General features: G+C 39.3%; 1 protein-coding gene across 2 annotated transcripts in view; it reads right to left on the reverse strand.

Moving 5' to 3' along the window:
- Positions 1-446: 446 nt before the first annotated feature.
- Positions 447-18,033, reverse strand: part of man2a1 (mannosidase, alpha, class 2A, member 1) — a 91,026-nt gene continuing 73,439 nt past the window's right edge. For both annotated transcript variants that reach the window (XM_078396368.1, XM_078396369.1), the window contains 5 exons: positions 12,457-12,598; positions 10,909-11,042; positions 4,828-5,025; positions 3,893-4,003; positions 447-3,621 (listed from right to left, as the gene is read on the reverse strand). In XM_078396368.1, the coding sequence (XP_078252494.1) occupies positions 3,469-3,621; positions 3,893-4,003; positions 4,828-5,025; positions 10,909-11,042; positions 12,457-12,598 (738 nt within the window). In that variant the 3' untranslated portion in view covers positions 447-3,468. The remainder of the gene's footprint in view (positions 3,622-3,892; positions 4,004-4,827; positions 5,026-10,908; positions 11,043-12,456; positions 12,599-18,033) is intronic.

The following is an 18,033-nucleotide window of genomic DNA, read 5'->3' on the forward strand; positions in this document are numbered from 1 at the left end:
CTAATGCTGTATACCTTGCTGAGCATCCCCAGCAATTTCTGCTTCTATTTCAGATTTCCAGTCTCGGTAGTTTTTAGATTTACAAGCAAAAATATGGTTATATGTCCCAACATTTCCTGTCAACATTTTAATCATCATATTTCAACCCAACTTCAAAAGAATGGAAGGATTTCAGGAGTGTTTTGTCAAACACAGTGTTATGTAAAAACAACACTAGAGTTTGTAGGTTAATTGGACTCTGAAAATGCCGCTAACATGTTGGGAGTGGATGAGAAAATGGGATGACAGAACTAGTATGAGAACCAGAACTAGTTGGTGTGGACTCTGTGCGCCGAACAGCTTATTTCCATGCTGTATCTCTAAAATTAAAAACTAAAACTATTCCTTATATGAAAAGATGCACAGATAAATTAGTATATTCAGTTTATTTTCTTACAATATGTTTCTGCTGAAAAAATGGGGGAAAAAAAGAAATAAACATTTAAAAATTATCAAAACATTTTGTTGTAAATTGAAAGATATTAAAATGTAAATTATAAACTGTCAGACTCTTAAGACACATAATGTAAAGCAGCAAAATTTCCAATTCCATAATCACCAGTAAAATCTTTTCACAATTTGAAAAAAATTAACACTTGTGCCTATTTGAAGGCACAACTCATCAAAACAAAGCATTCTTATTGATATAAATTCATCATACACCTTTTAGAAAACTGTAATTTGAAAGGTAATATTTTTCAGATATACACAGTAGCAAATCCCTGTAAAATATTATATCTTTTAAAAACAAAATATGGCAATCATTGACTTTTTTGTTCAGCAACACAAGTGAAGAAACAAATTATGCAGATTTATTCATGTAGACCCATTCCACCTACTACAGTTGCTCAGTTATGCACAGATCAAATAAAATGCTTTCCAGAATTGTATATAATAAATCGTTTCCCCAAAATTAAAATAATGTAATTTATAAGTATTCAAAAATATAATTACATTTAACAAATAATATGAATTATATTTCTATGCTATTCTAGGCATTTTTGATTTACACAGGTAGGTTAGAGTTTTTGCTGGATGGTATAAAAATAATTAATTTTATCAATTGCAGGAAATTATGTAAATTCGCAATGAATGCTTCAACAGCATTCATTTAAAATATAATGATGCGTTCTAAACATGGAATTTTTGTTGAAAATTGCTATTCATAATTGAACAATAATAAACAATTAAATGAAAAGATGCATTTATTTAATAATTGTTTTATATATAATCACATTGAAGTACAATTTTGACCAAATACAAGTCAAGGCTGCCTCATGCATAACCTGTATAAATGTGGGTACAGACTTGAAAAAATTGAAAAGGGGTCATGAAAAAATTACTTCTGTTGACAGATGGTGTAACTCGTGGATGGATTGCCATCAATCACTGATTTGTAAATTCTGGCAATGTCCAGAATTCTGATACAAGTCAGTGTACTGAAAATTATATGTTGCTGTCATTTTATAAAGTGAACATCAAAAATTGGTAGAAAAGGAAAATCTTGTGTAAGTTAATCTTTACACACAAATCTGAAATTAAATACAATTTATGAAATTTTAAAAATTTGATGACACCAAAAAGCATAATAAGGCATATGAAATGCATGTGCAACCCCCCCCAAAAAAGAACTCAGAATATTCAGTCACAATTAAAAACAGAGATCGAGCCCTAATAAATGCATCATATACTTGTTTTTTCTTCTTAATATGGCACTTCAATAAAAACACTGATTTACACAAACAAGACTTTTTGTTTCGTATTAGTATAAAACACATTTTACTGATACCATACTGACATTAGCAGGTGTTCGCAAAAGTAGTCACAGCAACATACAAATGTAAATATATTACACCACCATTTGGAGTAGAAAGGATCATGTTGGTTTGCACTGTGCAAAGAATACTTGATATGGTTATGTGATCATTAGATAAATAATTTGAATGTACATTAATGGCAATGTAATTTGACAATATATCAAAATGGAATGCCTCCAGCAAAACCACACAATTTAAAACTTAGCAGATCTTTTAAGTTCAATTCCGTGTTCAATTTTCTCATACATTTGTCATCCTTCACAATACTGAGAATATGATAGAAATCAATAGCATTTTTTATATCCTATTTTGTTAGATGACTACATTCAAAATGTCATTGAATAATGGAAAATAAAAAATGTAAAAATTCATCATGCATTTAATGACACAAAGATTAATTAATTATTATTTTTAAGTTTATATTTGTCCTATTAAGTGAGATGAACTTTTAAGTCTTAGTTTGGTTACATAAATATACTGAAGACATGATTAAGTGAGGAACCACAAAACTGATCCCTGGAATTAGAAGATTGACTGTGAGACCATATATTTTGATTTTTTTTTTCTTGGATACTTGAGAGGACAGTTTACAGTAGTATTAAGATATTAAATGATAAAGAAAAGGATATATATTCAAATAAGTAAAAGCATTAAAATTGCATTTTAAATTAATTAAAATGAACCAAATATCCTTATAGTTGATCTGTTCGTGAAATTCTAACATTAAGATATAAAAGTGTTTAAGATTGGATTATAAAACAGAGACAATGTGAAAGGTACAGCAAAGTATGGTTGGTTGTGTAAGGCACAGAATCACAGTGGCAACTTTTGAATAGAAAAAACAGCTATTCTGATATATAAATAGCAGAAAACATATATTTTACATATTTTACCAACTGTTGGTATAGACGCATAATGTCATCAGAACTGACTGTTGAAAGATTGCACTGATCCCATTTAGTCAAGTAATGAGACAGTATTCTGCAGAGTTCAATCATTCTGCACCTCAAAAAGTAATCCAGTGTTTAATCTAAAATTTTGTTTCATTTAAAATTTTATCTTGGCCTTATTTCTTGCTTCATAAATCATAACATTTCAAAATATCTTTCACTCATAAAAAGTATATTTTCACAAGAAAGTAATATCTTGTGTAGAGATATACAATTAAAGTTTAGGTTGCACCTGTATCTTAATGTTACAGACCAGATGCTAAATGCAATAACTAAATTGTATTTAATAATGTCAAGATTAAATGAGTAAATTTTATACTACTTTTGCAAATGTTTTTTGGGGTTCTTTACCTCATTGAAATACTGACAATAATTTATTGAGTTAGGCATGAAACAGATAATTTAACCTGAGAATTAAACTACTGCAAGGAAGCAGTTTTTTTGGTCCCAGTTCCTTTATGTTGTATGATTTTTCACTTTTTATAATTTCATAATTTTTCCACATAATTAAATTACATTTATTTTACCATTGGCCTTTGTTGGATCAGTAGAATTGACATAATTTACATAATTTTTAATGTGCTTATAGTTATTGCATTTCAACAATGTGCACAGCATGTTTTTCAATACAGCTTGTTCAGCAATCAGAGCTATTGACAGCATCATCTTAATTGAATTTTGAATGTTCTTATCTCCATTGGATTCAGTTCTATTTCGGTAGTATCATTTGGATCTTGTGTTACGTGCATCAAAGACAAAGTTGACGGAGTAAGATGTTGAATTTTTAATTCTGTAAAGAGATTCTGCACAGGGATCTGCAAAAAATATTTTCATTTAATTTTTTGTATAGAAGTAGAGATTTATATTATTGCAATTTTTTAACACAGAAACAGGAATTATACATAAAATAATTTTTTGATATTTACATATCACTTCAATATTGGAGGAATAATCTAAAATTCCTTTATAAATGTATGTTAAATGCAATAAAGGACATAACCTTTCTAAATCTAAAAATGTAACTAGCATAACTATACTTCCTACCCAAAGAGTAAAAAGCCAGATGTTCAAAGCAGAATTACCTACCTTGCCTTGTGTAGTAGAACAAAAAAGTCCAGTGTTTTTGTTTGAAAATCTACAATCAAAACCCTTTCTGTGGATGATCAGGGCTATTTCATCTGATGGATTCCATTCATCCTGCAATGACAAGCCAATTTTTAAAAGGTCCAATTTATTCACTTTTTATAAGATGCAATGAACAGAGAGTATTTTATATCCGGTAAAAACGCCAAATAAAGAAATCAGAAGATTTTTTTTTTCTACATTAGGAAACGGAAGGCTTTTGAGAAAATGCTGGAACCCATTATTAAGAAAGTAAGAACAGGGCACTTTGAAAAGTTTAACACAAATAGGCAGAATCAACCTTGGTATATGACTGCGAAAATATAATCAACACATTTCTTAAGTTTTTCAAGGATGCAACGAACAGGACAGATAAACGGGAGCTGGTGGATGTAGTTCGCCTGGATTAACAAATGGTAATGATACTATGCCACATTAAAGGTGGATTAGTATGGCTAGAGGAATGATTAATAGACAGAAAATAAAGGACAGTAATAAGTGGGTTAGCAAAGTAGAAAGCTGTAATTATGGAGATGCCTCAGGTTAGTTATCTATGCTTACTGCTTAGATGAGATGAAGTGCCTTGACTCAGTAGAAGGGTCCGGTCGCAAAACATCACCTATCTCTTTCCCTCCACAGATGCTGCCAAGCCTGCCGAGCAATTTGTTTTTGATCTGGTACAATAGTTCTACTTCTTTAAATCGCAAGTCTGAGTTGGAATCAAGCAAGAATTACTAACAATATTCTCTTTACCTACTTTCAGGTCTGAAAATCGTCTGAACACCAGAAACAACTAAACTTGCAACCTGACAGCCAGGCCTAATGGACTTGAGCAAAACTTACCACAGAAACTCAAAATTCATAAATTTTTGGAATTATGTCTAAAGTACAGGCCTTACCTTTCCCTCTATTGTTCTCATGTTAAGTATTTGCATATCACATGGCATAGATGATGAAAGAGGACTGAATAAATTCAAGAGTGGAGGAATTCCATCAACATTTAGGTTCACAACCAATGGAATGACTGGCTGATTCAGGTAAGATGACGTTTTGTGGCTCAACAAAGATGGATAACTCATTGCCTTATTAACTTCATCCTGGTAAAAAATAGAAATGCACAAGTCAAAAAATGTATCTATGTATCTCAGTATCAACAAGCAGTAAAAGAAAAATCAGACATTGTGCAAAGATCTAGAATGCTAATTACTTGCTAATTACCCTATTTTGTGGAGAATTCAACTTATCACATGTACCAAGTACAGTGAAAAGCTATATTCTAAAGCTTATTTTTGTGTGCTGTCCAAATAGATCAGATATGCCATATATAGATACAGTTTAAAGTCATGAACAAAAGGGGAAGATACTGAGTGCAGAATATAGCTCTCAGCATTGTAGCGTATCAGTTCCTTCGACAAAGTCCAATGTACTCAATGGGGTAGAAGCTACTTGTGGAAGGACCTTTCAAAAGCCAAAAATGGAGGTGAAGGAACTGTTCCCCAGTCTAGTGGTGCACACTTTCAAACCTCTGTACCTTCCACCGGAGGGGAGTAAGGAGAAAAAGGAATATTCAGGGTGGGATAAGCTTGAATTATGTTGGCTGCTTTTCCGAGGCAGCGTAAAGTATGGATGGAGTCAATGGTGGGAAGTATGGTCTGTGTGATAGACTGGGCTGTTCACAACATTCTGTAATTTCTTGTGGTTTTGGGCAGAGCCAAGGAAGCTCTCAACCATTTTCACACCATTGATGCTGTATCCATGTACTCCACCAGGAATAGATAGGGAAAATACACAGTCTTTTGCCCAGAATACGGGAATTGAGAACCAGAGATTTAAGGTGAGGGGGGAAAGATTTAATAGGTACCCGAGGGGTAACTTTTTTTAACATAAAGGGTGGTGGGTATATGGAATGAGCTGCTGGAGGAGGTAGGTACTATCATAACATTTAAGAGACATTTGGACAGGTACGTGGATAGAATTGCTTTAGAGGGATAAGGGTCATGCAAACAGAGAAGACTAGTGTGGATGGTCAGCATGGGCAAGTTGGGCCTGTCTCCACACTGAATTAATATGCTTCCTAAAGTCAGTAACTAGCTCCTTCATCTTGTGTGCACTGAGGGAGAAACACTGTGTCACTAAGTTCTCCATCTCTTTCCTGTACTCAGTCTTGTCATTGTTTGTGAATTGGCTCACCATAGTGGTGTAATCTACAAACTTGTAGCATGAGTTAAAGCCAGATTTGGCCATACAATCATGAGTGTAAATGGAATATAGTAGGTTACTGAGAACGAATCCTTGCGGGGCACCAGTGTTGCGAGTTATTGTGGAAGAAGTTGTGTCACCTCTTCTCACCAAGTGAGGTCTGTGGGTCAGAAAGTCAAGAAGGGGGAGCTGATTTCTAGATTCTGGAGTTTGGAGATGAGCTTGGATGGGATTATGATGTGAATCCGTTCTGTATCTATCATCAAATTGCACCACTACTGACCCACATGGTCTAAGATTGAAGAACACTGGCTCCAAAATGTCAGGAGATGAAAAAACAACTTGGGAGAAAAGTCTATTTGATCCCTGTGTTCAACAATTTATCTCGCAGCTTGTCCTTGACAGTATTAATCAGAGCAACATTTCTACAGTTCTTGAAGAGTAAATTACTTGCTTTCACGACATCATTTAATGTTAGCAACTTATCGAATGGTATAAATTCAGAACAGATCAACTAGCTGAAAACTACGCAATCATGCAGCACTCTAGGCCACCAGAAGGCAAAAATGAGATTGAGACACCATGAATACTTCCATCTTTGATAATGGTAGAGACGATCTTGCAAGTGCAAAAGGCGCAGAAGTGTTTTAAACCATTTTCAACCAAATATGACAAATGGGTGGTTCTTCCGTCAGCTAGTCCTTAGGCAATTCAATTCATTCTCAATAAAATACAGAAAGGGCTGAGGCTACTAGGTATAACAAAGGGATTAAAATATATATTGATTCACTTTTAATAACATTATGTCACTGGTGAGACAAGCATTTACTGGAGGCAAGCCCAGGTATTATCCGTAATGTCAGGCAGAAGATCCTTCCCATTTTATTTTGCATTCATTTATGGGATGTACACCATCCATAAATCTACATTTATTACTCATTTCCAATTGCCCAGAAGAAGATCGTGGTGAATCACCTTTAGCCGCAGCACTCCTTCTGGTGAAAGTACTCACCCAATGTTGTTGTACATGTCAGGGTTTAGAACCAATAGGGACAGTCAATGGAGTTTTAAATCAGGATGGTGTAAAATTTGAAGGAATACTGCAGGTGGCAGTGCTCTCCAGTGCTGCTGCTATTGTTCCTTTTGAGACGGTGGGTTTTGGAGATGCTTTTGGAGTAGACTCTGTGAGTAACTGACCTTTCTATGTTCCCCATCAACATCCCAGTTGTGGAGAAGAATTCTGCATCAGAACTAGGCCCCACCCTAGACAAGTTATTCCAGTGGTGGCGGCGACAGGAATTCTCACATTTTGGAAGCAATTAGACATGCACTTAAAATGCCATGGCATGGAGTGCTACAGTCTGAGAGCTGGAAAATTGGATTAGTATAATTATATTCTTGACTAGACCAAGTAGACCCGTTGGGCCCAAACCTCTCCTGCATTGGTGCAGCACCCTTTCCTCCCCACCTCCCCCTCCCTTCTCCTTCTCCCCCTCCCCTCCCCTCTCCCCCCTCTACCCCCAACCTTGCTCCCTTGCTCCCCTCCTCCCCTCCACCCCCTCCCCCTCAACCCCTCCTTATCCCCCTCCTTATCCTCCTCCCCCCTCCCTCCCCTCCTCCCCCCTCCCTCCCTAGGAGATAGATTTAAACTTAAAGATGTGAATAACTTAAAAAAATATAACACCGATTTCAATTAAACGTCTTCCATTAGCACCAAAGGGACAACGGTGAGTAAGATGAGCCTAAAATTGTCGCGCTATTGTGTACCGTTTTGGTTGTAGTTTAGGAACAAACAAGCAAACAAACGAGTGGCCAGACAGCCTGTTTCCTTGCACTATGACTCTTAACATCCACCCAAAAATAAAGAACATTTCTTAGGTACATTCAGTCACAAAATTCAAAACAAATTCAATCCAGATAATTACTATCCAATCGGTCTACTCTCAATTATCAGTGACGCATTGAAAGATGTATGTGACAAGCAGCACCTGCTCTCGATTAACTGGCCCACTTAATCTCTGTTTGGATTCCATGTCATTACAGTCTTGGCTAACAGGGAAAAAGAACTAATAAGCAGCAATACTATTTTCACCACATAATAGTCATGTCGGGGCTGTGTAGATGTTCAGAGGGTAGGTGGCATTACTAGTCCAGTTGCCCAATCGTGGTAGGAGGAACCAACCAACTAATTGGAGGTACACAGATCAAGCAAGTCTGCTAGCTGGAAGGGGTAGAGTGCCATGACTGGAAATGGTTGAAGTGGGATTGCAGGCAGTGGATAGCCAGGCACAAACTTGCAGGGGACCAAACCAGGGTGTGTTCCCAGCACGGGTCTTCTGTAAATAACACTGAAGCATGCCTTACTATCATGGTGAAAGATTGCTTCAAAATTTGTCTGGCTTCTTCTGGGCACTAGCTTTCAAAACATATGGGGGAATGTGAAAGAAATTAACAGACTTTGCAACATGCATGTGTCTTATTTTTCCATTATGTTGTAATTTTACATTGAAACTGAATCACAGTGTGACACTGTGAAATTCAATTTCACTTTCCTCTGTTCTCCTCTCCCAAATATTATCTCCATCCGTCCGTCCGTCCATCCATCCATCCATCCATCCATCTATTTTTCTAAATTGCCTCACCCTGTGGGGGCTCTCCTATTTTTGTGCAAAACCATTTCTAGAAAGTTTATTCTTCTATACCTTCAGTAACCCATTCTTGGAAATACCCAATAGCTCATTTTGAGTTTATTTCCTCAATTGGGGGAGGGTGGAGGGAGGGGAGGGGGGAGAGGGGAGAAGGGAGAGGAAGGGGGAGGGAGGGTGGAGGGGAAGAGGGAGGGTGGAGGGGAAGAGGGAGGGTGGAGGGGAAGAGGGAGGGTGGAGGGGAAGAGGGAGGGTGGAGGGGAAGAGGGAGGGTGGAGGGGAAGAGGGAGGGTGGAGGGGAAGAGGGAGGGTGGAGGGGAAGAGGGAGGGTGGAGGGGGAGAGGGAGGGTGGAGGGGGAGAGGGAGGGTGGAGGGGGAGAGGGGAGGGTGGAGGGGGAGAGGGGAGGGTGGAGGGGGAGAGGGGAGGGGGCAGCGAGAGGGGGGGAGGGGGAGGGGGAGGGAGGGGGAGGGAGAGGGGAAGGGAGGGGGGAGAGAGGAGGGGTGGGGGGGAGGAGAGGGTGCTGCACCACACCAATGCATGTTTGGGCCCAACGGGTCCACTTGATCTAGTCTTGAATAAAATACAAACTGCAGAGGGTAAACAGTAGACATTATTTCAGGTCAGGATTCTTCTTCAGACTGATCAATTTTGAAGTGTAGGTGCAGTTGTAAAGATAATTTGTGCAATGCAAGGTCTCAGAAACAGTGGTGAGATATGATGTTATGGCGCTTTTGGTTCTGAGGTAAACATTGGCCAGTGCTCTGTAAAAGTTTTTGTGCACTTCTTCAAATAAAGAAATTAGGTTTTCTAGCATTCATCTTGGTATGCAATAAGAGCATCAATTTAATACTTTAACCAAAATATAACACTTGCCACAATGCAGCACTCCCTTAATACTTTGTTCAAGTAGTTGAATTATTTGCTCATGTCTTTTTTTTAGACAATAGACAATAGGTGCAGGAGTAGGTCATTCGGCCCTTCGAGCTAGCACCACCATTCAATGTGATCATGACTGATCAGTCTTTGGAGTGGGATGTGAACCCATGTGTACTAGGATCTGGCAAGTGTACTAAAATTCACAAATTATAAAAGTATGCATCAATAATTCCTGTTGTGAACTTGTGATAGAGCGGAGTGAAACTGAGCTCTACCTGCTTTCAGTTGCCCCCATTATTAGCTATTCTGACTACAGACAAAGGCCTATTCATGGTACCTTGAATGACTAAGATAATACAGTTGATGCAAAGAATTATAGATCTAGTGTGAAGATATAATTCTGATATGAAATATCATTTATAGTCTGAGGAAGGGTTGCTGACCCAAAACATTGACTAGCTTCTCTTTCTAAAGTTGAGCAATAGATCGGGTAGATGAACAGAGTTTCTTGCCCAGAGTAGGGGAATCGAGGACCAGAGGACATAGGATCAAGGTGAAGGGAAAAAGATTTAATAGGAATCTGCAGGGTAACTTTTTCACACAAAGGTGGTGGGTGTATGGAACAAGCTGCCAGAGGATGTAGTTGAGGCTGGGACTATCCCAACGTTTAAGAAACAGTTAGACAGGTATATGGATAGGTCAGGTTTGGAGGAATGTGGACCAAGCGCAGGCAGGTAGTCCTAATTTAGCTGGGAGATGTTGGCCGGTGTGGGAAAGTTGGGCCGAAGGGCCTGTTTCCACACTGTATCACTCTATGACTCTAAGATGCTGCCTGACTGGCCAAGTTCTTCCAACATTTCTATATTTGTTGCAGATTCCAGCTTAACTTTACTGATTTTCTATTCAAAGACTGGCCGTCCTCTGTGTGTGCTATCTGTATGATAATCCAAATGTTTTCCACTTATTATAATCTTTGCAACATTGGGCTCAGGTGGCTCACATCCATCACTAATCTCCAACATTGATTAGGACATAAATAAGAACTTTGACCTCTATTATTCTTTTCCAATTTTCATTTTTGTCCTATGATTACCCATAAAAATTCTGAGAAACAAACAACTTAAAAGTCATATTTCATTACATTCTCTCTCTATTTAAGTTACTTTCTAAGTTTCAATAAAACAATGTTTTCGTGTGAGGTGCATCATTTAAAAGCATACTTCAGGAAAATAATACTGCTGCTGCATATCTAATCTTACCAGATTTACTCCAATTCTTTTTTCCAATAAAACTCTGAATAAATTGGCTGTGACTTTATTATCCTTAAGACCTTGACCTAGGCCTCGATTGTCATCTTGCATCAGCCTGCGATCCATTATGACTTCCAGTTGACCTATTAAAGTAAAAATTGTGTTTAACATTCAGGAATATCAAGAAGACTTAATTTAGTAATTAATTGGCAGGATCACCTTAAATGAAACACAAATTAGCTATATTTTGCATATTTTTAATTAATCATATGTTTAAGATTCTTGCAAACAAAAAGACCAATAATTAAATCCATTGTACTTTTCAACGTGGATTATTTACATCTGTTAGTAACTCTGCTTATTTCCAACATTTTCCACCAGTCTGCAAATTGATAGTAAATGTGATTTCACAACTTTCTGTTCAGGACACCATGATGCAAGCTGAGCAATTAAGGTTCACTAAGTAGTTAAGTGAAATTTTGGACGATTTTTTTTCCCAGCTAATTTTGAAAATATACAAAGCAGTAGCAACTGATGACAGGCATGGAAGAGGATTTATGACTGCTTTAAGAAAATATCTACTCTGCATACTGTGTGAGCTTTATGCCCGTAATTATGGGAAGAACAAACAACAGAACAAGGCTAACATATTTGGGCTTTAAGCCCACATTGTACAGACCGATCTTGATGTTGTCCATATTCAAAGGTTCATGGGTATTATTGACAGTAGAGATTGCCAAACATAGCTTAATGCCCTTGCTGAGATGTTCCACGCATAGTACTAATGCATGTAACTAGAGTTAATATATTTAATTGGCAAGTAAAGATGAGTTAAGAGCTTTGAGACAATGCCTGCAGATGCATCGACATTTAGGAATATATAATTTTCAGTTTTTGTCTGTAAGTTTTATGCCTGCCATTAAATGCTACAGAGTAAGCTTTATGCCTGCAGCCCAGATATGTGAAACTTGCTGGTTGGAGGAGAGAGGCAACATGATTTCCAGTTCTTATTTTTCAGACCTAAAACAATAATCGGCTCCATTACCAGGAACCCAACAATACTGAAATTGTTGATCAGAGGGCGGCTTAGTGGCACAACGGTAGAGTTGCTGCCTTACAATGCCAGAGACCAGGGTTTGATCCTGATACGGGTGCTATGTGTACGGTTTGTATGTTCTCCCTGTGACCACGTGGGGTTTTTTCTGGATACTCCAGTTTCCTCCCACACTCCAAAGACACACAGGTTTGTAGGTTAATTGGCTTTTGTAAATTTGTAAATTGCCTCTAGTGTGTAGGGTAATGCTGGTGCACGGGGTGATCGCTGGTCAGTGCTGATTTGGTGGACTGAAGGGCCTGTTTCTACACTATATCTCTAAAGTATAAAACAAAGTAAAGTATAGGAGAAAGGTGGGAGGAGAGAGGTGCAAATGGTATCAGCCATCAGGACTGAACGTCCTGATACTATTCTGAAAATATCACTGAGCACACAGAACACTGATCCAAATCCTTCCTTGTTTGGCTCTTGAGTTAGAAGAAAAATATGTGAATAAGACATACCATTCCTCAGACTAGCAACTCCCAATGACTGAGCAGAATGCAGGGTCAAACGAACATCATTGTCTTGTATGTAGGCAGTTGTTGTAAGAGGGTAAAAATTTGCTTGAAGAGGCAGTTTGCTCATAGTCTGCCTAGGATGCATCTAACATTGAAAATTGAACATGATCAGTTAATCTTTTTCAGTTAATCTACATACTAAAACTCTTGTTTGTCTGTTTGTTTGTTCCTGAACTACAGCCAAAATGGTACATGATTGCGTGACAATTTTAGACCCGCATTACTCACCTTCGTTCCTTTGGTGCTAATGGAAGAAGTTTCATTGAAATTGGTGTTATATTTTTTAAGTTATTCACATTTTAAAGTTTAAATCTATCTCCTAGGGAGGGAGGGGGAGGGAAGGAGGGAGGGAGGGGGGTGCAGGGAGGGGGGGGGAGAGAGAGGGGGAGGATAAGGGGGTTTGAGGGGAATGGAGTGGGGGGGGAAGGAGTGGGGGGGAAGAGGGTACTGCACCAATACAGGAGAGGTTTGGGCCCAACGGATCCACTTGGTCTAGTACTTTCTACAAATAATATTTTAAGGATAGTTCCTTCACGTTCTGCATGTACGGTCCAGAGAAAGCTGAGCTATTAAATCAAATCTCATTTATTTCGGTGAAATCAAAGGAGGTCTTATAAATTTCAAGTTGCTGGGAACCCAGGAGAAAATGCTCTTTTGGCTGGAGTAAAATTTAGCATGAAGATCATTGTGATCATTTGGTTATTGACCAATGACATCAACTCCAGGACATTGCTGAGCAGATTCTTCAGGATAGATTAGAGGGCTTCAGCTGCAGGCAGAGGTTGACAGACATGGATTGTTTTGTCTGGAATGTCATAGGTTGAGGGGAGACTTGATAGAAGAAGCTAAAATTGTGAGAGGCATAGATAGGGTAGACAGTCAGAATCTTTTTCCCAGGGTGGAAATGTCCAACACTAGAGGGCATAGCTGTAAGGTGAGAGAGGAAAGTTTAATGGAGATGTGCGGGGCAAGTCTTTTTATGGTGGTGGAGGCAGATACAGTGGCATTTAAGAGGATTTTAGATAGGCTCATTGAAATGCAGGGAATAGAGAGATATGGATCTTGTACAGGCAGACGAGATCAGTTTAACCTGGCATCATGCACAGCACAAACATTGTGGGCCAATGGGTCCGTATCTGTGCTGTACTGTTCTATGTTCTATAATAGCCTCCTATGTTCAACCATCCTGACACGTTAGGATGCTGCAGATATAAATCTGCAGCATCTATAACCTTCCATTTTACCATCAGAAATAATACCGATGTTCACCAATGATTTATTCAGAAGTACTTGGATAATTAAGCAATCCATGCCCAGATGCAGGAAGACTGGATAACATTCAGGCATGAGCTAATAAATGACAAGGAACATTAGATCCATGTAGTTCAATACAATGACAAAATCCCACAAAGGTGAGCCTGGCCACAACCACTTGTTTTTCTACTGCTTTAGCATGTCCCAAACACTTCATTGTGACTATTTAGGGTGCACCCTTAGATATAAATTTAATTGGATCAATTTTAAAAAAAAAGTAATTCCAAAAATAATGGATGACTCCTGTGGAGTCGGCAGGTATCTTCAGGAAGAAGTGCACTTAACTCCTGACTGACCAAAAATTGACAATATTCTGCTTGATATGTTACAAGTAATTATTGGACCTTTTTAAAGTGATTTAAAAAATAATAGGCTGTGTGGAATCTGCAACAAAAAAATCACATTTTCTTTCACAAACAAGATTAACCCAAGGACATTACTTGTTTCCTATTTTCCTCTCCAGAGCCTTTGCAGTCCGACAGTCTACAAATTATCTGGAGGATAAAACATTTTTCAGTTTCTGATATGCTCAAGGTTCTTCCATGTAAAATTATCCCATGCACAGTTTTTGATCCCCTTATTGAAGAAGACTAGTATTGGAAGCAGCTCTGAAACAGATTCACTGCTCTGATTCTTGAGATGGTTGTCCTCTGATAAACAGCTAAAGAAATTCAGTTCCATGTTCTTTGGAGTTTATGAAGAGAATGAGGGGTGATCTTATTGAAACATTTAAAATCCTAAGGGAGATGGGAGGACATGACAGGGAAGATGTTAAGATATTTCCACTAATAGAAGCTTGAAGAAGAGGGCACAGATACAGATGTTGGAGCTGTTATTTAAAAATGAGAGGTGTGGGAACTTTGTCTTGCAGAGAATAATAAATTTCTGGAATTTTCAACCCAGAGGGTTGTGAAGGCGAAATTTGTGGCAGCATTTAAAAATAAGATAATAAGTTTATGAAAAGTTAGGAAAATAAAGGGCTACTGGGAACTGGCAGAGAACTGGAACTGGAAGAGGAGAAAATTAGCCAAAACATTGAAAAGCAGGGTAGTCCTGTGAGACCTATTCTTGCTCTTATTTTCTTCTTCTGTTATGTTTTTACATCCCTATTGCGAAACATTTTGGAAAATTGCAATTTAGCCATGTTTCTTGTCCTTCCTGTTACAAATTAACATATGGCCTTCATTTAGGAATGTCTAAATAAAAAGGCAAGTTTCTGTGACACGACAGTGACTCTCACATCGACACCGGCGACTGTGCAATCCTGCTCCTTCTCGACCTCAGCGCAGCGTTCGATACAGTGGACCACACCATCCTTATTGACCGTCTCCGGTACGCGGTTGGCATTGATGGCACTGTCCTGAGCTGGTTTGCTTCGTACCTCAAAGATAGGAGTTTCGCCATCAACATAGGCAGTTATTCCTCTGCTCCAGCTAGCCTCTCCTGCGGAGTTCCACAAGGCTCCATCCTAGGCCCCATTCTCTTCTCTCTATACATGCTCCCCCTTGGCCAAATCATTCAAAGGCACGGCATTTCTTTCCACTGCTATGCCGATGACACTCAGCTTTACCTCCCCCTGAAACCCAACAACCAGTCAAATTTAAACAGCCTCTTACACTGCCTTGAGGACATAAAATGTTGGATGGCACAGAACTTCCTCCAATTAAATGAAAGCAAGTCTGAGGTCATCCTATTCGGCCCCCCCGACTCCATCAAATTGATAACAGGCAGTCTTGGAAGTCTATCCTGCCTAGTCAAACCGCATGTCAAAAACCTCAGCATGATATTTGACTCTGCATTAAAATTTGATAAGCAAGTCAACGCTGTGGTAAAAGCCAGCTTCTTCCAACTTCGAACCATAGCTAAAATCAAACCTTTCCTCCAATTCGACGACACAGAAAAAATCATTCACGCTTTCATTTCCTCCCGCCTAGACTACTGCAACTCCCTATACACTGGGATCAGCCAATCTTCCCTGCCCCGCCTGCAACTGGTCCAAAACGCCGCAGCGAGACTCCTGACGGGTACCCGTAAAAGGGACCACATCACCCCGATTCTGGCCTCTCTCCACTGGCTCCCTGTACGGTACAGAATCAACTTCAAGCTCCTCCTATTCACGTATAAAGCCCTAAATGGACACTCCCCCCCCTACATCAAAAATCTTCTAACCCCCCTCTCTAACTCCAGGTCCCTCAGGTCGGCCGACTTGGGGCTACTCACTATCCCGCGGTCTAGGCTTAAGCTCAGGGGTGACCGCGCTTTTGCGGTTGCAGCTCCTAGACTGTGGAACAGCATCCCTCTCCCCATCAGAACTGCCCCCTCCATCGACTCCTTTAAGTCCAGGCTCAAAACCTATTTCTACTCCCTAGCGTTTGAGGCTCATTGAGGAGGCGCTGTGAACTGTTTGCGTGCTACTGTATGTTTCATTTTTTTTTCCATTGGAACCTAATCAGATGTACAGCACTTTGGTCAACGTGGGTTGTTTTTAAATGTGCTATACAAATAAAATTGACTTGACTTGACTCTCTACATAGATATGAATACACTAACCATTTTCCCCAATTCATTCTGAATGTATAACATTTTTAATAAGGGATTTTTTTCCCATTCAATTCCACAATGTTTCTATTTCAAGCAAAAAAAAGTCACAATCTTTGCTCTTCTGCAAATGTATGGATTCAAAAATACTGAATAATGTAGTGCAGAATGTAATAACTTCCTGGTCTGCATTCATTAATCCCTATAATCTAAGTGCCCAACCTTCCATATTAACTGGGAGAAAAAAAAAATCAAATTGTCTTCCACAGAAATTTAAAAAATGACGGTCATGTATGTGATACGTATAAACACAGGAAAATTAAAAAAACAATGGAATAATTGAACTACTTAAGGAGTAAAATTAGTACTTTTTGAAGTGTTTTATATTACATTAGTTGCTGTGTTACTTAGTTTCAATAAAAGATTTCTAAAGGATTTCTGAAATGTGTCGCTCTGCGTGTCTTAGTTGGTTTTACCCTGCCCTACCTAAGCCATTTCAAGTTAGATGTGAATAGTATCAGGGGGGCTAATCTATGAAGCCTTTCTACCACATACAATGTACATCAGGTTTGTTACACTTGCCTAAATGATCAAAAACACTCAAGCACTATACAAAAAAAAGCTGCCCACTTGACGAACACTATCTCCCTTAGAAAGTAATGCCATGTAGCAGAGCCCCTCTGATTAGTTGCTGCTGCATCTACCTTTGTGCCAATGTTGGAGAAAGTGAGAGAGTATATCAGTGCATATACTTTAATGATGTGCCTGCTTTGATCAAGGATCTGGCAATGTGTACCAACTGAGATCTTGGTGTGAAGCCTGGGGTATGTCTGTGAACTTATGTCGCACTTTCTCTAAAGCTTTAATTAAGACCAATCCAATGATGCTTAACTTATGTAGGAAAAAAAACTGCAGATGCTGGTTTAAATCGAAGGTAGACACTACATGCTGGAGTAACTCAGCGGGCCAGGCAGCATCTCGGGAGAGAAGGAATGGGTGACGTTTCGGGTCGAGACCCTTCTTCAGACTGATGTCGGGGAGGGGGCGGGTCGAAGGACGTAGTCGAAGACAGGAAGACTAGTGGGAGAACTGGGAAGGGGGAGGGGATAGGGAGGGGAAGCAAGGACTACCTGAAGTTAGAGAAGTCAATGTTCATTCCACTGGGTGTAAACTGGGTGTAAACTGCCCAAGCGAAATATGAAGTGCTGTTCCTCCAATTTGCGCTGGGCCTCACTGACAATGGAGGAGACCCAGAACAGAAAGGTCAGATTGGGAATGGGAGGGGGAGTTGAAGTGCTGAGCCACCGGGAGATCAGGTTGGTTGAGTCGGACTGAGAGTCCAGGATGAGGTGTTCCATACTAGGGGAGCGGAGATGTCCTCATTCTTTAGGGGAGCTCTTGCCCTCTTCCACTAGGGGAGCTCTTGCTCCCCCTCCCCGCATTTGTAATAAGGATAGAGTCCCCCTTGTCCTCACCTTCCACCCCATCGGCCGTCGCATACAAATTATCCTCCAACATTTCCGCCAACTCCAACGGGATCCCACTACTAGCTACTTCTTCCCATCTCCACCCCTTTCTGCTTTCCCCATAAACCGTTCCCTCCAAAACTCCCTGGTTCACCCGTCCTTTCCCATCCAGGCCACCCCTCCCCAGGTACTTTCCCCTGCA

This window comes from Rhinoraja longicauda, chromosome 3 (assembly GCF_053455715.1).
Source record: "Rhinoraja longicauda isolate Sanriku21f chromosome 3, sRhiLon1.1, whole genome shotgun sequence".
Classification (NCBI taxonomy): Eukaryota; Metazoa; Chordata; class Chondrichthyes; order Rajiformes; family Arhynchobatidae; genus Rhinoraja; species Rhinoraja longicauda.